Here is a 21,885-nt window from a genome sequence, read left to right on the forward strand (position 1 = left end):
GACGAACTGCTGGACGAGTTGCATGGTGCCTAGTATTTCTCTAAGTTGGACCTCAGGTCCGGATACTTCCAAGTTCGCATGGATCCCGGTGACGTGAAGAAGACTGCTTTTCGCACCCACCATGGCCACTTCGAATTTTTAGTCATGCCATTCAGACTCTCCAACGCTCCATCTACATTTCAGTCACTAATGAACGAGGTATTCCAGCCCCATCTGCGCAAATTTGTTTTAGTTTTCTTTGATGATATCCTCGTTTACAGCAATTCATGGGTAGAGCATGTCCACCATCTGAGGACCGTTTTCGAGCTCCTACGCCAACACAAATTATTCCTGAAACGGTCCAAGTGCTCCTTTGGGGAGCGACAGGTTCTTTATCTCGGCCACGTCATCCATGGGCAGGGTGTGACAGTTGATAGTTCCAAGATTCAGGCTATAAAAGAATAACCCAAACCTCAATCAGCTAAGGCCTTACGCGGGTTGCTCGGTTTAACGGGTTACTACCGCAAATTTGTATAGAACTATGGAGTGTTGGCAGCCCCGTTCACCAACCTGTTGAAGAAGAATTCCTTCCGGTGGGACGACGCAGCAGATGAAGCTTTCCTGACACTGAGAAATGCCCTGTCTTCCACCCCTGTCTTGCAATTACCTAATTTCGCCCTCGAATTTACAGTCGAGTGCGATGCTTCCGAAGTGGGTATCGGGGCCGTACTATAGCAGCAAGGGCACCCGATTGCTTTCTTCAGCCGTAGACTGGCCGACTGGCACCTGAAGCTTCTAGCTTATGAGCGCGAACTAATTGGCCTAGCCCGAGCCGTCCAGCACTAGAGGCCATATTTGTGGGGGTGGTCGTTCGTCATCAAAATTGATCATTACAGCCTCAAATACCTGTTAGAGCAGCGTCTCACCACTTCCCCTTAGCAGCATTGGGTTAGCAAACTGCTTGGGTTTGACTTTCGGGTGGAATATAAGGCGGGGTCCTCAAATCGCGCAGTTGATGCCTTGTCTAGGCGAGATGAAGACGCGATGGTTCTGTGTAGCATTTCCCAACCTCGGATCTCTCTATTTGACGACATTAAGAAGGCAGCACCACAGTCCTCGGAATGGTTGCTCTTGCTACAGAAGATCCAGTCCGACACCGTCGATCCCAATTGGTCACTTCAAGACGGGTTGGTACTGTATAAGGGACGAGTCCATCTTCCACCAGACTGCCCGTTGATCCCCACCATCATCACCAGCATCCATACCTCCACCCACGAGGGCATTCAAAAAACACTACACCGCGTCCGGACTGATTTCCATTGGCGAGGTATGAAGACTCCTATTCGAGATTTTGTCCAGAATTGCTCCACATGCCAACAACACAAATGGGAAAATCTACACCTGGCAGGCCTTCTTCAGTCCCTTTCCATCCCGACACAGATCTGGGCCGACATCTCCATGGACTTCATTGAGGGACTACCCAAGGTAGGTGGCAAATTAGTTCTCTTCGTGGTAGTCGACCGCTTCTCTAAATACGCCCACTTCATTCCTCTATCACACTCGTACAGTGCCTCTTTGGTTGCCCTCGCCTTCTTTACACATGTCTTTCGCTTACATTGGTTACCAGAATCCATAGTCAGCGATAGAGACCCGGTTTTCACTAGTGCCTTCTGGAAAGAGTTATTCCGCTACAAGGCACCACCCTAGCCTACTCATCAGCTTACCGGCCACAAACCGACGGTCAGACGGAAGTGGTTAACCGCACAATCGAGATGTATCTCTGCTGTTTCGTAGGCGATCAACCACAACGGTGGGTGGATTGTCTCCCTTGGGCCGAGTACTGCTACAACACAGCCTACCATTCTTCCCTCGGCATGACTCTCTTTCGTGTCATTTCTGGCAGGGATCCTCCCCGCTTGCTGTCCTACGAGCCGGGTTCTACTCGTTTGGAAGCAATTGATCACTCCTTACAAGAACGCGATGCCCTCCTAGCCGACGTCCGCCTTCGCTTACAGCAGGCCCAGCTCCGCATGAAGCTCCACTACGACAAGCACCACCAGGAACTGTCATTCGATCTAGGACAATTTGTTTGGTTGAAACTCCAGCCCTACCGGCAATGCTTCTTGCGCCACAAGGCAGCCCCGAAGCTGGCCCCTAAGTTCTATGGGCCCTACAAGGTTCTACGACGGATTGGCAGTGTGGCCTACCAGCTGGAATTGCTTGAGACCAGCCGGATTCATAATGTCTTCCACATCTCCTTGTTGAAGCCATTTACAGGTGTTCCCCGGACCAAGTTCCCTCCCTGCCACCCTTGAAAGATGGCAAGCTGGTCCCCCAACCTAAAGCTGTCACCCGCTCTCGTTTCAATCGTTGAATCCTTGAAGTCTTGGTGGAATGGTGTAATTTACCATCAACAGAAGCCACATGGATCCCATTGGCAGAGTTCCAAGCCACATATCCAGAGTTCGAGCTTGAGGACAAGCTCGTAGTCCAGGAGGGGAGTAATGTTATGGACGCCTTCCTCGGGAAGACGTACCATTGCCGCCGGCAGCAACAGGCACCTGACCCACCGCCAGCAGCAGCAATGATTTAGTGATGCTCATCCTACCCAGTTCGGCAACAGCAGCCTTATCTAGATTAGATTAGCTCATTTTGCTTGTTCTTATCTTATTGTTCTTATCTCTTATCTTATCTTGTTAGTAGCTTATCAGATTGGGATTAGCTTATCTTATCCTTAGCAAGATAGAACTGGAAGTCTCCCTATCCAACAAGGAAACTCCCTTTGATTAGGACTCTTGTTATCTCCTATTTAAGGAGACCCCATTATTGAATGAGATATCGAATATTCAGTTGAAGAAGTGAGTTAGAGAGTTGGTGATCTCTTGAACAAATCACCAAAGGCGCCAAGATAGGTTCATCAAGAGCAGGAAGGAACAAGGGAAAACAGGAGGTTTTCCCCGTGGACCGACCCGTGACGAGATCCTATTCTCGGGCCCTCAACATTACCACTTTCTAATTAACCTTATTTGTATCATTTTTATTTTTATTTTATTTTCAAATTTCAATTGTCAATCTAGTCCTGTTTTGAAGAACTTTTTTTTTTCTCTTACCAACCTATCTGCATTATCCTGTATTTTGATTTAAAAGTGAGACTGGACAGATTTCACCACCATGTGCAATTGTATGTTGCATCCGTTTCCCAAGGAGGACTTGTTTGCTGTAAATTTTTTTTTTTCATTTTTTCACCTTTTCCATTCTATTGCCTCAGATTTTCAGATCATGAAGTTTTCAAAGATCCATGGCACCCAGCCACTTGCTAAAGAAAGTACAATGAGTAACATCTTATAATTATAAAATAATAAATTGACAGTGTTAAATGAGAATGTCACTAAAATGTCCTACTTATTTCACACATCTCAGTCTCATTTCTTTGGAATTTATATGCACAAGATTTTAGTGCCTGTTTATAAAATACAATATTGTAGAAGTCCAAATTTTAGGAGGTCCAAACTGTCATTTGTTGGTGGAGGATAGATTTGATTTAAATATTCTGCCATTGTTGATCCTTAATCATGCATATAGACTCTGGCTTGATTTGCATTTATACTTCTGTGCAGATATGGGAGGACATTCTAGGATTTGAGAATGCTGAGTTCTATATCAAAAGGTGGCCTCAATTGTATGGTATGAGTTTTGGAGATATACTGATTTCATTCCCTGATGCAGTACCATGTGGAGTTAAGGTTGCTGCAAGTGGTGGGAAGATTGTATTAAATCCAAATGATGATTATGTCCTAGAAGAAGGTGATGAGGTCCTTGTTATAGCAGAGGATGATGATACTTACAGTCCAGGCTCTTTACCTGAGGTTGCCTTCTTTCCTTCTTAATGTGCATATGATGTCAATTGCTAATCTTAGTTACAGAATGCAGAAAACTTATGTAGTTTAGATTCAGTAAATACAAAACAAAAGACTATGGTCCAAATATATGCATTCACTTCTGCATTGACTGCCTTCACTTTCTACTGCCATACAAGATTATTTTTATTGCTACTTTTAAATTTTTGACATGTATTTGTGGCGTGGTTGGTACAGAAATAGTTAATGTGCAAACTTGATCAAAGAGAGGTTGGTCACAGTTTGAACACCCACCATTACCAATGTTTATGTTTTATGGTGTAGCACCATAAGTTAGTTTTTTAATGGTCATTTATGTGTTAGATCTTGTTTGATAACCAGTGTTTTAAAAGTGAGAAGCACAACTAAAGCACAAGGGGTTCCTAGAGCATAAGCTGCAGGGCGCACGGTGAGTGAAGCATGAGCTTGAAAAAACTAGATGCCACTTTTGAAAAAGAAAGAACAAAAATAAAAACATAAGATACAAGAATATGCAAATTTAAATTCTAAAAGAAATAAAATATTTGAAGAAAACCTATAAGCTCAATGCTTTGGGGTATCATGTTCTTAATATACAATAGTTGTATTCTTGCAGTTCAAGTCCTACATAGGACAATTTTTTTTTTTCTTTTGATGAACGAAAGTAGTTTTATTAAATCAAATATCAAAAATACAATCAGCCTAGCAGGAGGCACGAGATGTTACCCCCCTAGGACTGAACCATATACACCAAAACTGCCCAGGCCTGAGACACAATTACAAAGTAGCCCAAAATAGATCTCCCCTTGACACCCCTTGCTTGGCCAAAGAATCAGCCATTGCATTTGCTGATTTTCTGACCCACTAAAACCTGACAGTCATATTCCTTGTCAACCATTTAACTTTCTTTAACAGATCCCTGTAGCCCCAACAGGCTGTTTCTGGGCTAACTAGCCAGCCTACTACTACCTTGGAATCCCCTTCTACTAGCAGATTGGTCACTCCAATTTGACTAGCCATCTGTATACCTTGTACTGCTGCTAGTAGCTCTGCCCTTACTGAATCACTTTCACCCACTGGTCCTGAAATAGAGACAACATATTGCTGTCTTTGTCTCTCAGAATCCCACCTATTCCTGATCGCCCTGGGTTACCTTGGAAGCTACCGTCAAGATTCAATTTTACCACACCATCCGGTGGGGGAATCCATTTAGCTTGTGATTTGATCTTGGTGGAGACTGTAGCAGCCACTGCAGCCCAATTTCTCCTTAAGTCATCAAAGGTGTAATCTGCCAACAAGTGTGAAGATTTTAACCATGAGATAGTCCTTGTCGATATGGATTCCTTGATTTTAGCAAGGCTTCTTTCCTGTTCTTGAAATATTCTAGCATTTCTCTCCTCCCATACAGTCCACAATGTAGCGGCTCTGATACATTTCCACATTAGCTTCCTTCTTTTTGTCAATCTCCCAAAGGCAGCCGGAGTGAACAGCAGCTTTACTTCAGAGGGCAAATTCCACCTGCACCCAAATAAAGAAATGACCCATTTCCAAATATTGGTAGTGAAGGAGCATGATATCAGCAAATGGTTACAGTCCTCACCCCTCACTTTACACAGAGAGCACTAATTAGGGGACAAACACATAAAAGGTTTCTTCTTTTGCAAGTTTTCCATAGTATTGATCTTACCATAATAAGCTTCCCAACAGAACACAACTATTTTGGGGGGAATTGGTCTTGGCCATACCTCTTTAACAGGGAAGAGCTGAGAGGAGGGGTTAGAGCAAAGGGCTTTAAAGAAAGAAACACAAGTGAATGAGCCGACTGGAGTTAGGGACTAGACTCTTCTATCCGGGTTAGGGGGGTCTAAACACACCGAATCTAGAAGCAACAACAGCTCTGAAACACATAGAGATTCTTCATCCCTTAACCGTCTTCAAAACCCAAAATCCCAATTTAAGGCCAAAGGGAAAACCCGGGGGGGGGGGGAAGGAACCAAGAAATGGGTTTCATTTTAAAGAGGGAGATGGAATAGAGAGAAGGGAAACGGTCTTTTAGGGGTTGAGAGTTCACCCAAGTATCTTCCCAAAAAAGAATGGAGTTTCCAGAGCAAGCATCATACCTTACATAACTGAGGAACTTAGGGAGAATGCTAGGGATAACCTTCCAAGGTGTTGTGAGCAAAGCCCTTCGGGATACTCCCACATCCCAACCTGATTCGGAACAACCATGGATACTTTTCACTACTTCATGCCACAACCTCTCCCTTTCCAGGGGCCACCTCCAAATCCACTTACCTAAAAGAGCGTCATTCTTGCTCACCACGTTCCCTAATCCTAGACCTCCTTCCTTGCTCCGACACACCACCTCCCACCTAATCAAGTGATATTTTTTCTCTTCACCAGGTTCCCATAAGAAATCCCTCATTAGTTTTTCCAACCTCTTTGCCTCCCTTCTAGGAATTCTAAAGACTGATAGGAAGTATAAAGGCAAGTTGGCTAAAGTTGCTTTAATCAAAGTAACTCTACCCCCCTTGGAAATATAGTTTTTCTTCCAAGCTGCCAATCTTTTTTCGAATCTTTCCACCACCGGGTTCCAAAACCTACTTTCCTTTGAATTTGCACTTAAAGGAAGTCCTAGGTAGGATAAAGGCCATTGAGAGCAGGTGTATTCTAGCAAGGCTGCTATAGACTCTAACTCTTCTCTGTTCAAGTGAACTCCCACAACACAACTCTTCTCAAAATTTACCTTTAAATTTGAGGCCCTCTCAAAGTGAATTATTAAATCCTTCAGATTCCTTACCTCCATCAAATCACAACCTTCACAAAAGATTATTATGTCATCTGCAAATTGGAGATGGGTTACTGAAACTCTGTCTCTACCTATTCTCCACCCTCTTAGAGATCCGGCTCTATCTGCTTCTGAGAGGAGTCTACTAATAGCATCGGCGATTAAAGTGAAAAGGAAAGGTGACATAGGATCACCTTGTCTCAGACCCCTACTAGTTGGGAAAAAATCATTAACTACTCCATTGACTAGGATGGAATAATGGCAATTGGATAGACAACCATTTACCCATTTGCACCATTTCTCCCCAAACCCACACTTCCTTAGCACAAATAGTAAGAATCCCCAATCCACTAAGTCATAGGCCTTTTCAAGATCAAGTTTGCAAACAAAACCTTGACGCCCTGATCTCCTCATCTCCTCCACACATTTATTTGCTATTAGAATCTGATCTACAATTTGTCTCCCTTGAACAAAAGCTCCTTGTGCTTGGATGATAAGACAAGGAAGCACCTTTTTTATCCTCAAAGATAAGACCTTAGCCACAATCTTGTAAACACTAGTCATCAAGCTAATAGGTCTAAAATCCTTTGGATGCTTGGCCTCTTTCTTCTTGGGAATTAAAGCTAAAAAAGTAGCATTAAATCCACGACTTATCACTGGGTTATCCTCAAATTCCTTAAAGACATCGATTAAATCTTCTTTGACTATGTCCCAACAGTCTTGGAAGAAAGCCATTGTAAACCCATCTGGCCCTGGTGCTTTTGACATGTCCATTGAAAAAATGGCTTTTCTGATTTCTTCCTCAAAATTCCTTTCCAGCCAACTTCTACTCTCTTCTGGAAGCCTCTGCCAGGTAATGCCTTCCAACTCCACACTAGGTCTTAGGGGTCTCCTCAAAATGGATTTGAAGTGGTCAACAAAACAGTTGGCTATCCTCTCTTGGGTATCAAAGACTATTCCATCCACTTCTAGTTTGGACACTAGGTTTTTCCTTCTCCTTCCATTGGCTAGGTTATGAAAGAATTTAGTATTCCCACCTCCTTCCTTAATCCATTTACATTTAGACTTCTGCCTCCAAGAAATTTATTCTCTCAAAACAATTTCGTCTAACTCTCTTTTTAGTTCCCATCTCCGATCTCTCTCCTGAGGGCTTATGGTTCTTTGAGATTCCTTCATATCCAATTCCTCTATTTGGGTCAACATTGAGGATTTCCTTTCTTCTATTCTTCCAAAATTCTCCCTATTCCACTCCTTCACATGTGCTCGCAATCTTTTAAATTTTTTGTGAAATCTTACCCCTTTCCACTTCATCCCCCTTAGGCCTTCTTTCCACCATTCCTCAACCTTCTTGACGAAGTCCGGGTGAGTTAGCCACATGTTCTCAAACCTAAAAGGTCGGGGTCCTTGCCTAAAAGGTTCCTGTCCTAAGCCAATGGGGCAATGGTCAGAAGTGACTCTCGGTAAAGCCCTAGTTATCAAGTCCGCCCACTTATTTTCCCAGCTTTCATTGAAAAGGAATCTATCTAATTTGGAGCAGGTTGGTGTCTCTTGAAAGTTGGACCAAGTATAGAGGGCTTGCAGCATTGGGAGTTCTTTTAATTTACAGTTATTAATAAAACCATTGAATCTCCACATGCTGGTTGTGATGACCTGTTGGGGATTATTTGATTCATTCGTAAATCGGATTACATTGAAATCTCCCCCCAAGCACCACGGACCATCCCAAAGCCTTTGTATCCCATAAAGTTGTCCTACATAGGACAAATTGTTTATACTATAAACATCATAATTACATTCTACGATATGGTAAACATATTCAGGGGACCCCGGTGTATGTTGTTTGCTGATGCCATAGTTTTAATTGATGAAACTAGAAAGGGATTAAATGAATAATCAGATTTATGGACGAAAATGAGTATGACTAAAAGAGAATATATGCAATGCAAATTTAATGATAATAGGAGCAGAAATCAGGGTACACCTAGGATTAGAGGCCAGGAAATATCTCAATGATATCTTCTATTTCATTGGTTTGATAATCCATAACAAGAGAGAAATTGAGGAAGATAATGTCCGTAGAATTAGAGTAGGATGCATATTAGTAGCAGAATGCAAATTTAATGATAACAGGAGCAGAAATCAGGGTACACCTAGGATTAGAGACCAAGAGATATCTCAATGATCTCTTCTATTTAAATGGTTTGATAATCCATAACAAGGCGGAAGTTGAGGAAGGCAGTGTCCATAGAACTAGAGTAGGATGGGCAAAATAGAGAGGTGCATCTTGAGTCCAATGTGGTAGGAAAAATGCAAAGTTGAGACTGCTGAAAGAAAATTTTGTAGAATGGCTTTAAGCCCAGGTAGAAGATATGCAAAGTTGAGACTGTTGTTGGGAGTTGTACCATGAAAGGATAAAAAAGTAAGGATTTCTACAAACCCTTTTTGAAAGGGGTGTGCCTAGGACCTGGGCGAGGCGCATGCCCTAAAATGCGCCTTGCCTGTGCGCCTGGGCGTGCCTATTAACACAGGTATTGTGTTAGTACTTGTCATTACGATATGGTAAACATAAACATCAGAATTGGTGAAACAGTTCCATGGTGTTGCCAGGTTACCCCTCCTTGATGTACCAACATCCACCCATTCTGTGAGCATCCATGAATACTCTTCACCACTTCATGCCAAAGCCTTTCTCACTCCAAAGGCCACCTCCATAACCATTTCCCTAGCAATGCCAAATTATTTTTAACCACATTTCCTAGATCTAACCCCCTTCTTTGCTTCTACCCACAACCTCCCATATGATTAAGTGTACCCTCTCCCGGTTCTCAAAGAAAGTCTCTCATCAATTTTTTTAACTCTCTCACTTCCCTAGGCAGTATCTTAAAGATAAAGAGGTAGTAAGTAGGTAGATTCGTGAGGATAGCTTTTATCAAAGTGACGCTTCCACCCAAAGAGATATAATTCTTCTTCCACAAAGCTAACCTCTTCTTAAATTTCTTTATGACTGGAATCCAGAACCAACTCTCTATAGGGTTTGTCCCTAATGGAAGCCCTACATAGGACAAAGGCCAAGAGGATATAGAACACTCAAGAAAATCTGCAATAGCCTCAATCTCCTCAATCTCCAAGTTGTTCCTCGCTATGGAGCTCTTTTCTAAATTGATTTTCAAACTGGAAATTTCTTCAAAGGCTTTAATCAACTCCTTCAGGTTTTCCACCTTCTCACTATAGCCTCCATCAAAGGCTTTAATCACATTTTCCCTATCATGCCTAGTGATAATTCAACCGAACACATCAGCTACCAATGTAAAAAAGGTGAAAGGGGATCCCCTTGTCTAATACCCCTGTAGGCTGGAAAGAAATCACTTTCCACTCCATTTACTAGAATGAAGTAATGACAAGTACTAACACAATCAAACATCCAACTACACACCTTTTCCCAAACCCACATTTCCTCAAAACTTCTATTAGAAACTGCTAGTCCACCAAGTCATAGTTTTTCTCAAAGGTCCAGCTTACGTACAAAGCCTCTTTGCTTGGATCTCTTCATCTCCTCAACATATTCATTAGCAATCAAGATTTGATTAGTTATCCATCGTCCTCAAATGAAAGCCCCATGGGCAAATGATGCAAGGGAGGGCTTCTTTAATCCTTAAAGAAAGAACCTTGGCCAGAATTTTATAAATACTTGTTACCAAACTAATTGGCTTGAAGTCTTTGGGATGGATGGCATCAAATTTGTTTTGGATTAGAGTCAAGAAAGTAACATTGATGCTTCGACTATGTGCTTATCTGCGAACTCCTTAAAGACATCACACAAATCATTTTTTTTATCACCTCCCAACAATCTTGGTAAAATACTATTGTAAAACCATTTGGACCAGGAACTTTAGATCTATCCTTTAAGAACACCACTTGTCTAATCTCTTCTTCCTCAAAATTCCTTTCCAACCACCTAATCTTCTCTACATCCAATCTTGGCCAACCTACCCCTTCCATTTCTAACATTTCATCAAGGGTCTTCTACAAGTTGATTTAAAGTGGTCCACAAACTTCTTGGCAATCTCATCTTGATTAGTGAACACCTCCCCTTCTACCTCTAGCTTAGATAAAAAATTCTTTCTCCTCACATTTGCCACATCATGAAAGAACTTAGTATTTCCATCACCTTCCTTAATCCACTTGTGCCTTGATTTCTACCTCCAACTGTATTTCTTCTCTTAGCAGTACCTCTTCCAGGTCCTTTAATTGTCTCCTCAGATCTCTATGATCCTTAAACAGATCAGTTTGAGATTCTTTCTCATCCAACTTTTTTTATCCTAGAGGTTAGACTCACTTTTTGCTCCTTAACTCTTCCAAAAGGATCCTTGTTCCACTCTTTTATTTTGGATCTTATCCTCTGCAATTTCTTGTGAAATCTTACCCCTTTCCACTTTATTCCCCTTAATTCCTCATTCCACCAATTCTTTACTTTATTCACAAAGTCCAGGTGGGCTAGCTACATGTTCTCAAACCTAAACAGTTTAGGCCCACTGGTAAAATCTTCCAGACCTATTCTTATAGGACAATGATCTGATGTTACCTTGGGTAGAGCTGTAGATGCCAAGTTTCCCCAATAATTTTCCCAGGCTAAGTTAAAGATAAATCTATCCAACTTTGACTACAAAGGGGTTTCCTATAGGTTAGACCAAATGAATCTATCTTGTAGAAGTGGAATTTCCTTTAACTCACAATTCACAATAAAGCATTTAAACTGCCTCATGCTAGTTGTGATGGACTATTGGGGATTACTAGTTCCTTTTGAAAATTGTATAACGTTGAAGTTCCCTCCCAGACATCGTTGGCCATCCCAGAAACCTAAGTTGCATATAACTCATCCTCCATATCATTCCTTTCCCTATAGTTATTGGGACCATAGATATTAGTTATACTCAAGTGAAATCATCCTTCACATTCTGGAATTTGATGGAAACTGAAAACCTAACTATCAGCTCCTCCACTACTTCTATTACATCATCTTTCCATAGTTTGACAATCCCTCCTGAAGCTCCCCAAGATGGGGTTGAAATCCATCTTACTCCCCTAGACCTCCATACACTCCTCACCCACCTTCCATCCAATTCCGGAAATTTTGTTTCTTGCAGTAGTACAATATCACGCTTTTCTCTTCTTAGTAGATCATTGATTACCCTCCTTTTCCTTGCACTCCTTAGTCCTCTAGCTTTCCAACTAAATATTCTCATAGGCATAGATAAGAAAAGATCCCTCAACTGTAGACCACAACTCCTTACCTTACACCCTTCCTCCTATCTCCTCTACCACTAAACCCTAAATGCCCTTCGATATCACAAATTAATCTTTCCACCTCAGAACTTTTTTTTCTTTTTCTCTTTTTTTCCTCATCGTTCTCAACATATGTTTTCACCTCTCCTTTTTTACCAGCACTTGCATCTAACTAACCCCTCTCATCAATGGGATCCACAACCAAAGTTTGAAATCCTCCTTTACCAGAGTCAACCCCTCCCTTATCATCATCTCTCACCATTTCACTGTACCCATCCACATAGCCTTCCTTTTGTTTGAGTTGCTCAAACTTTGTGCAAGTCAAACTCTATATTTTATCTGGCTCCCAACCCTTCCCTTCATTGCAACCTTCCCCATCTCTCATCATGTTTTTCTCCTACATAATGCATTGTATTTTGTTCTAAACAAGTAAACATAACTAAAAATGAGATTCCTTGGTCTTTACTAATACTCAAGTATTGAAGTATTAGTATGATACAACCGATATGAGATATGCTACAAACAAGGGTGTATCCCTTGAGTTGTGCATAGTGAGATGATATGGGCCTATATCAGCACGTATCGCATTGTATCGGTCTGATACACACCGATATGGATATTGATAAAAAAAAAAATACACACCGATATGGACCGATACGCATTGATACCATGTATCTCTATTAAAAAAAAATGCTCGTAGTGTCTTAAATGCAATGTTCAATCACTAAGCTACCTTGCTTCTTTTGATAATAAATGAAATATAATAACTTTTATTTATTTTTGTGTCTACATGCAATCCAAACAAATACATATGTTTATGTTCAACAACTCTAGCTAAAAAAAAGATAATATTCAAAATTGATATTTTATAAACTAATGGAATAAATAATCTATCAAATTCACATGTATATCAATAATAGAATAATTATTTTAGTACTTAAAATTTATAAATTTGCACACGATAAGTATTTTAAAATTTTTATATATTTTATAAATTATAAATTATTATTTTAATTTACATTAAATAAAAACATATTTATTATTTATAAATATAAAAATATTATTTACAAAATATTAATATAATATTAAATTGAACCTATCAAATTCACTAATCTTCTATTATGTCAAAAATTATTTTTACTTCAGAAAAGTTATATAAATAAAAATATTAATAGTGGAATAATTATTTTAGTAATTAAAAATTATGAATTTGCATATGATATGCATGTTAGAAATTTTAACAACTTTGGTAACATATTTATCGTTTACAAAAGTAAAAATATTGTTCACCAAACATTGAAAAGTTAATATTTAGTTGAAGTTTTTGTTAATGTTAAAAGATTAAAAATAGTAAAATAAAAAATAATTGATATTATAATCAAATATAATAGTTGCATATATTTTGTTCCTTGGACTTAAATGGAAAATAATAAAATATAGGCTTTGTGATGTACTAATTTGTAAAATTCTATATAATATGTGTCTTGGACTATTAATTGATACATTATCAATGAAATTGTATGACATCTATGCGTCCTGCTATATTAATTTTTTTGATCAGAAAAAAGAACTGATAATTTTATTAAAATGTACTAAATTTTGAAGTTACAATAAGTCCAATCAATCCCCACAAGGTACAAATGTTACAATTGCACCCAAAAACAATTGTTGCCTATTTACCCTTTGTTTTGCAAGAGTATTAGCCATCCCATTTGCAGTCCTTACCCATTGAAAGTGATGTTCAGCTCCTGTTTTATGCTTTCAATTTCCCTAAACTCATGCCTATAGATCCATGGCGTGAGCTGAATATTCTTTGCCCATGAGATGATAATCTTCAAATCCCCCTCTACTTCCAACTGTTGAAAGTTTGCTTGTTTGACAAGTCTTAAGCCTTGAAGTAGTGCCATCAATTCTGTCTTTAATGAGTCTCCCAACCCCAAGGGAAAACATAGCTAAAACTTTCCTATGCAGTCTCTAAAAGCTCCTCCAATACCTGCCATTCCAGTGTTTCCCATGGAGCTCCCATCAAAATTCAATTTTATTTTATTCGCTGCTGGGGGTGACCATATCATAACAACAATATCATAACCCTCTTTTCCTTTTCTCTTGAGGAGGCAGCCACTTCAGACCATGCCCTTATGATGTCATTTACTGAAAAATCTTTGAATGCATCAATTTGTCTTTATCCAATGAGCTGCTCTAATTAGAATAACTTCACATAATTCCTCCTTTTATCTGCTTTTCTCATTAAAAATTCTTCCAGTTCTTTTCTTCGATACAGTCCATACTACTGCAGCCCGAATTGCTTTCCACATAATTCTCCCCCTCTTTCTTGGTTGTCTTAAGAAGCTTGGGCTGAATAAGCACACTATATCCTGTGGTGATATCCTCCTGCAGCCAAAAAGAGAGAAGCAGAATTCCCAAATACTAAGAACAAGAGAGCAAGACAGCAATAAATGAGATAGGGTTTCATCACTTGCATGGCAAAGGAAGCATATGTGGGGTGTGAGGCTAACGTTTGGCCTTCTTTTCTGAAGCAAATCACAGGTATTTATTTGTCTTTCCAAGACAAACTTCCCAACACAATGACTGGATTTTAGGTGGGATAGGCTTGCTCCAAACTTCTTTCATAGGAAAGTTCTCCCCCAAGTTATTGGACTGCAAGAGAGCATTAAGGAAGGAAGCACAAGTGAAAATACCATTAGGGGTACAAGACCAAATTCTAGTGTCTTCCCTTGACTGATCATGGAAAGTTTGGTGGAGTTTACCCAGTAATTGGATGAGTGCTTCACATTCATTGTCCCTCAAACCCCTTCTAAACCTGAAATCCCAGTTAATCCTTGAAGGAGTCAAGGAAGCAAATCACGACAAGGAATAGAGGCTAGGAATGGCAAACTGAAGGGGGGGGGGTTCAACCGACCAAAGTCTTCCCAAAACAATACCCAAGTCCCACTTCCCACATCATATCTGATATAATTGATAAAATTTGGGTATACCACCTGTATTGATTTCCAAGGAGACAGAGAGGTTGCTGAAGAGGCTACTTTTTCATCCCACTATATTAATTGTAACATATTTGTTCATATATATCATTAAAATATACAATTCCTATGTATCATGCATTATTTGTGGCTATTTTGACCTTGAATTAGTGTTATTAATGTATATATGGAATTTGTATGTATTTCCTTGGCGTATCCAAGCATTTCCATATTTTTTGTCCGTACTCATGCGTTTCCAAATTGTATCCGTATCTGAGTTGTCCAATATGATACCTGATACTGATACTTTGATCCTTGCTATAGTGTCCATTTTTGGGTGACTTAAGTGTTTTCTTCATAAGATTGGAAAAATTAATTATTACTCATTAAAAAAAAAGACAAATTGTTCCAAGGAAATGATTTGGTTGATTCAAGACTTAGCGTTCTGTACTATTTTTACAGTGCTGTGGAATTGTTATATCATAATAAAGCTCTATGTTTGAGAAATATTTTTTTATTATTTGTTCAATGATGCAGGTACATAAGGGAGATTTCCCTGATCTTTATAGCCCTTCTAAATATCCAGAAAAGATACTTTTCTGTGGCTGGCGCCGTGACATTGATGATATGATTAGGGTAATTTATACACACAGATCTTTCAGTGTTAATCTGAATCTTCGTTGACATTCTGATTATAATTTCTCTTCTAGTCCAAGTTTCTGTACTGCTGTGATTTTTCAATGTCCAGATTGCTTTAAGTACCATGTTTCTATTCTCAGAATAGCTAAATCAGTTGTATGTTCATTCTTTCCATCCTCTGCCTGTGTTTGAATCTTCGCTGGCTATTTCTTGACCGAGCTTTTTTCTTATTTTCATGTCTATGATATTCAATTTTGTTACTTTTATTTTTTATGCACTCCACTTAAATGTAAGTTTCTAACGTCATGTATTATTGAGTGATTGGGCCTTGGGTTCAGAACTTGCTTTCAACTTTTGACTGCTGGCAGCCTGTGTTTTTTCTTTTTCTTATTTTCATTATTATCATGAGTAGTGCTTTCTTTAAGATGCAGATGAATTATTTCATAGTTATGGCTTCTTATCAAGTTTCAATCTCTATGATGTTCTGAGCATATTTCCCATTGCAATTTCTCAGGTATTAGAGGCATTCTTAGCTCGAGGTTCAGAATTATGGATGTTTAATGAGGTCCCAGAAAAAGAAAGAGAGAAGAAGCTCACTGATGATGGCCTTGATCTTTCAGAATTAAAGAACATAAAGCTTGTACATAGGAAAGGAAATGCTGTCATCCGTCGACATTTAGAAAGCCTTCCTCTGGAGACATTTGATTCTGTGAGTTTGCATCCTTTCCAAAAAATAATGACTTGTTTGTTAAAGAAGAAAAAGTAATTAGTATTTCATTTGAAGTATTATCAGATATGAAGCCCCAAATTTCACATCTTTGAAATGGAGAGAGAAGTACAAAGAGCCAAAAACTAATGTGCAAATGACAAATTAAAAACACACCCTTTTACACATCAGCACCTGGGCCAGGTGGCCCCAGATCAATTCTTCTCTGTTGATCCCTGCCATACCATTTGTGCATCATGGGATCCATATGAATGGGAAGATGATGGTTCAGTTACGATCTTGTTGTTTCTGTTCTCTTACTGTATCTATGGTCCACACCAGAAAGGAAAGAACTCTCTATGATTTCATGCCCAAAATATACTCTAGAGTATAGTCTCTTATTCAATGCTAAACCTTCTTTCTTATCATTCTTAACCCTAGTTTCTCCTTTTTGTTGATGTGTTTGCTTTTACTGGACGTCTTGATATAAACCCTAACCTTAGGGTTTTCTGTCATATGGTAGATCTACTCTATACACCCATACCCAATTGAGAAACTATACAGCAATACATTTCTCTTTTCTTTAATACAAAGAAAATTTCCTTCTCACTCCTTTCTTCATAAAAAGTTGTAGTCAATCAGATGAAATTCTGATTGTAGACAGCCTTACTCCTTGGAATTTTGCATACAAAAAGGGAACCGTAGTCAATCAAATTGAATATTTGATTGTAGACGATTTTCATCCCTCTGCTCTTCATTTTCATTTGAAGGGAACCATAGTCAGCCTTTGAGATTTAGACTGTAGATGGTTTACTCAGTCACTTTGTCTTGAAAGAGGGACCATAATCAACCAAGTAGAGGCACCTGGTTGTAGATGGTTTATTCCCCCCTACTCTTCATTTTCATTTGAAGGGAACCATAATCAGTCTTCGAGAATTAGACTGTAGATGGTTTAATCCCTAACTTTGTGCTGAAAGAGTGACCATAATCAACCAAGTAAAGTTACCTGGTTGTAGATGGTTTATTTTCCTCTTTTTCCTTTTTCAAAAGTAATAACAAAAGAGAGAGAAAGAAGGATACAGAGCAGAAGACACAAATAGGAAGTATTCACAGAGAGGACTTTCCTTTTCTCTACCTATATTAGTGAGACTTTTCCTTCCTTGCCTTCCCTTGGGCACTTCTCTTTTCTTCTCTCCTTATCTTTGCTTTTCTTAAGAATCTCTTGTGAAAATTTTCTCCAAAGAGCGTGTGTATGTGTTTCTAGCTTCCCCTTAAGAAGCTTAAATAGGGAGTGTAGTGGTTATGTAACTTCCCCCTCCTCCTAGGTGAAGGACACCTGCCCCTCCCACTTAAAGAGAGAGAACTCCCCACTTAGGAGGGAGAACTCCCATACGGGATGCTTTTTTATAATTTTAATGACTTGGCTAGTAGACTAGCTAGCCCACTTATTACAAATTATTTGAATAAAAAAATGACTTCAACAATGCCCCCTTGAGCACTGTGGGCCCAGAATCCTAGAATATGGGCATACAGGGCTCAAAAAAGCAGTTAAAGTCAAAATTTATGAAAGTTTTATCGTTGGAAAAGAATTGAGCCAAAATTGGAAGAGTCCTAGTATGATCAGGACTCTTGCAATATCTTTTGTTAGACAAAATCTGATATATTCTAACTATTTGATTAAATTGAGAAGTCCTAGTGCAACTAGGACTCTGGACTCTCGATTTTGTTATGCCTGATGTTATTAATTATGTGATTTGATTTGAGTATTTGAGGGTTAATCACAGATTTTCATAGTTGGAAGAGTCCTGATTGAAGTAGGACTCTTTGATTTTATCAAATTATCTTTGATCGACCCTTAAATCTTGATCCCGAGTTGTTTTTGACCAAGACAATTATTTTGTAGGCTCATAAAATAAGAGTCCTAATTTAAGTAGGATTCGTGGAGAATCCTGGCTTTAGTAGGATTTTTTATCATGTAATTAGTTTTTTTTTTTTTTTTTTTTGGAACAGAAGAGTCCTAATCTGAATAGATTCTGAATAGGTTTCTTTTTTTTTATAGCATCCAAAGATGGATGTGATTTACTCCCTTTTTTTTTATTTTATTATTATTATTATTATTTTTACTTTGTTTTAGTTGATGAATAGTTTTAATTAAACATCAGGTGGGCCCTAATGGGTATTAATGGTCAATTTGAATCCTTTTGAATTGGAGATATTGTAAGGGGCAAAATTTGAAAGCTTATTATGGTTTTGGACTTATATTTTCTTTTTATATGTTTAAGAGGGTTTTGATTACATTTTCTTTTTATTTAAATCCCTTTTAGAAGTGGTCCCAGCCTCTTAATTTATTTAAGGAGGCTTGGGCTTAACTTTCTTTGCATTTAACCCCTTTTAGTAGTGGTCCCAACCTCTTAATGTATTTAAGAGGGGGCTTGGGTTTAACTTTCTTTGCATTTAACCCCTTTTTAGAGGTGGTCCCAACCTCTTAATGTATTTAAGAGGGCTTGGGTTTAACTTTCTTTGCATATAACCCCTTTTTAGAAGTGGTCCCAGCCTCTTAATTTATTTAAAGAGGCTTGGGCTTAAACTTAATGGGCCTAAATGGGCTGTTGTATCATGAGTTGTTATGAGGCCCACGTATGGCCTACTGTAAAGCCATTAAATGGGTTAAATAAGGCTGTGTACTTGGGCCCAACTAAGAGCTGTAAGTGGGCTACTTTAAAATTTCTTATTTAAACTTAAAATAGGCCCACAAATAAGTTGTTATAAAGCTGTTAAGTGGACTGCACGCCCCAGCCTTTGTTATTAACCCTAATGAACGATCCTAATCATATTAGGACTGTAAGACTGATTTTGGCTATAAAAGACATGGGCTGGCATTCCAGCCTCAAATTTTTTTTTGTTTCACAAGCTTCTCACAAGCTCTCTACGGTTCATGAGAGAAAGGGAAACCTCTCCTTCAGTTTTCAAGTCAAGGAGCTGATGAAATCTTTCAACAAGAGACTTTTTGTCTCTCTTCACAATCTGTGATTAAACAAAGAAAGTTTTCTTTGTTTTTTGAAGTGGTGGACGAACAAAGAGAGATTTTTTTTTCTCCTCTTGGGGAGAAAAAAAAAACCCTAAACCAGGTTTGATATATATTTTTTATTACTTTTTTATTGCTATCAAGAGAAAGCTTCACTTGTTTCTTCAATGGTAGGTGACAGTTGGGTTGTAGTGGGATGGCTCAAATTCAAGAAACTAGGTTCATGAAAATACAGACATATAATGAGAGGAGCAAGATATTTGTTTGTGGTGTGAGAAGTTTTCTCTTGGATTAATAGGTCTATCAATGTATGCTTTTGCCAAACGAGGAGCCAGTAGAAGTGAATTATTTTGGGGACTGATCACCTAGAATAGAAAATGTGAACAAAATGTAGCAAGGAGTTAGGGGGAGGGCTACCTTAAATTTAAAGGGATCCTATTGGCACACACAAATTTGTGGTTACATGCATGCATGCATGTATTTATTAATATTAAATACGTGTATTAGTCTACCTTTTGTTAATGCAGTTTGAAAAGTAATATTTTGGTGCTTAGCTAAAAATAAAATAAATATTCTTGCTGTATATTTTTTATTTTTGAATGAATGCATCCCTGGCAATTGAGTTATGAGTACTAACTCTAAGCAAACAGATTCTAATTCTTGCAGATGAGTCTGTGGAGGACTCCATTGTTCACTCTGATTCACGATCTCTAGCTACCCTTCTTCTAATCCGTGACATTCAGGTAATTACCATTATTGAGGCAATTTTTCTTCCACCTGTGGGTGTATGCACTCATAATGTGCATCATGCATCACAGTACAGTACAAATTCTCATAGTGCTTTTAGCTATCATCTATCATTTCAATCTGAATTTTATGTCTCTAGCTGCGTACCAAACTATTTCTAACAAATTCCTATTCCTTGTGGATTTCAGTCCAAGCGGCTTCCATATAAAGAGGCAAAATCACCTACTCTTCGGCATTCTGGATGTTCCCATAGTTCTTGGATTCGGGAAATGCAACAAGCATCAGACAAATCAATAATTATTAGTGAGATCCTGGATTCTAGAACAAGAAACCTGGTTTCTGTGTCCAGGATCAGTGATTATGTTCTATCAAATGAGCTAGTAAGTATGGCACTAGCCATGGTTGCTGAAGACAAGCAAATTAATCGGGTTCTTGAGGAACTGTTTGCTGAAAAGGTACACTATGCATATAAATATATTGATTATCTACCAAAAAAAGAATATATTGAATATCTGATAAAGACTGACCCAAAAAAAAGATAAATAAGTGAAAAAGAAAAGGAAAAGGAAGCTAACAAATACTGTTATCCCATGTTATTATGCTCATATCATGTGTTTACCTCTAATTTTTGAAGCTAAATTTCATTTCTTGAGACTTATCTATTGCCGAATTTAATTAATTTTCTAATGTGTGTAGATAACTTTGTAGTATAATTTGTTGAAACATACCACTTTACATATTTTAAAAAGCATTATCTAGAGTCTTTGTGGTTATATAATCCTCCTGTTGTAAGTTAGATTTACACAGACAAATATGGAAAGAACATTAGATTAGTTTATGGATGACTACTTTTTGTATAGCCCTAAATTCAAGAAGTTTAAACAGGGGTCATATTGTTGTTCTAGTGCAAATACATCACAGCAAATTGTGATTGTATTGCCAGTTTGGTCAAACTTGTTTAGAAAAGAAAAGAGAAATTTTAATGGTTAAGGTGCAGGTCTAATCTTATTTGCCATTTCTTTTTGTCTCAGATCCCACTGGTCATAATGATCTATTGTTCTTTGATAAGATAACACACACAAATTGGGAAAACCAAAGGCCTGCTGTTTTCAGTTTGATCAAGATGTGCTTTTTATTCTGGTTTTCTGTCATAAAAAAGGAAAATGGTGATAGCTGATGCTCATCCCATGGAGACTTGAATTGATGATATTTCCTGTTCAACTTGAATTTTAAATTTGTTCTGATCTGAGTTAATACCTTGTACAGGGGAATGAGATGTGTATTAGACCGGCAGAATTCTATCTCTATGACCAGGAGGAGCTATGTTTTTATGATATAATGGTACGAGGTCGACAAAGACAGGAAATTGTGATTGGCTTTCGCCTTGCAACTGCGGAATGTGCCGTAATCAATCCTGTGAGAAAAGCTGAACCGAGAAAATGGTCCCTTGATGATGTATTTGTTGTGATCTCCCAAGGAGAACAAAAGCAAAATGATAGTATCAATCATGCAAAATGTACGAGAACTGTTCCTTCAATGTGAAGCTGCATTCCTACACAAGTACGTGTTCATCGCTGTTGGCAATGGATTCAACTGTATTGCTTAAACCCAGGCAATGCATTTGATCGTAAATTATATGTAGCATCCTGGCTTGTTGGGATTCCCATCCTCCCAACTTGCCTCATGTCCCATGTCTAGAACAAGACCCACTCGTTTAGATTAAAAATTTCACGTCTGCCATCTTCCCTGTCGCAGCAAAACCTCCCGGATTTGATTATAGAATGATCCCAACCAAAGTTTCTTTAGGATTTGCAGTGACATCTTCAAGGTTTTTTCACGTTTCTGGCCTTGGCAATAACCGC

At 38.6% G+C, this 21,885-nt stretch overlaps 1 protein-coding gene across 1 annotated transcript in view; it reads left to right on the top strand.

Annotated features, from left to right (window-relative positions):
* Positions 1–21,580, top strand: part of LOC148852384 (ion channel protein) — a 44,640-nt gene extending 23,060 nt beyond the window's left edge. The window contains exons 7-12 of the mRNA XM_088947850.1: positions 3,597–3,845; positions 15,444–15,542; positions 16,060–16,254; positions 19,927–20,019; positions 20,212–20,478; positions 21,290–21,580. Of these exons, the coding sequence (XP_088803976.1) occupies positions 3,597–3,845; positions 15,444–15,542; positions 16,060–16,254; positions 19,927–20,019; positions 20,212–20,478; positions 21,290–21,565 (1,179 nt within the window). The 3' untranslated portion in view covers positions 21,566–21,580. The remainder of the gene's footprint in view (positions 1–3,596; positions 3,846–15,443; positions 15,543–16,059; positions 16,255–19,926; positions 20,020–20,211; positions 20,479–21,289) is intronic.
* Positions 21,581–21,885: the final 305 nt, after the last annotated feature.

This window comes from Nelumbo lutea, chromosome 5, assembly GCF_056320005.1.
Source record: "Nelumbo lutea isolate HS-2025 chromosome 5, American lotus-T2T, whole genome shotgun sequence".
NCBI lineage: Eukaryota > Viridiplantae > Streptophyta > Magnoliopsida > Proteales > Nelumbonaceae > Nelumbo > Nelumbo lutea.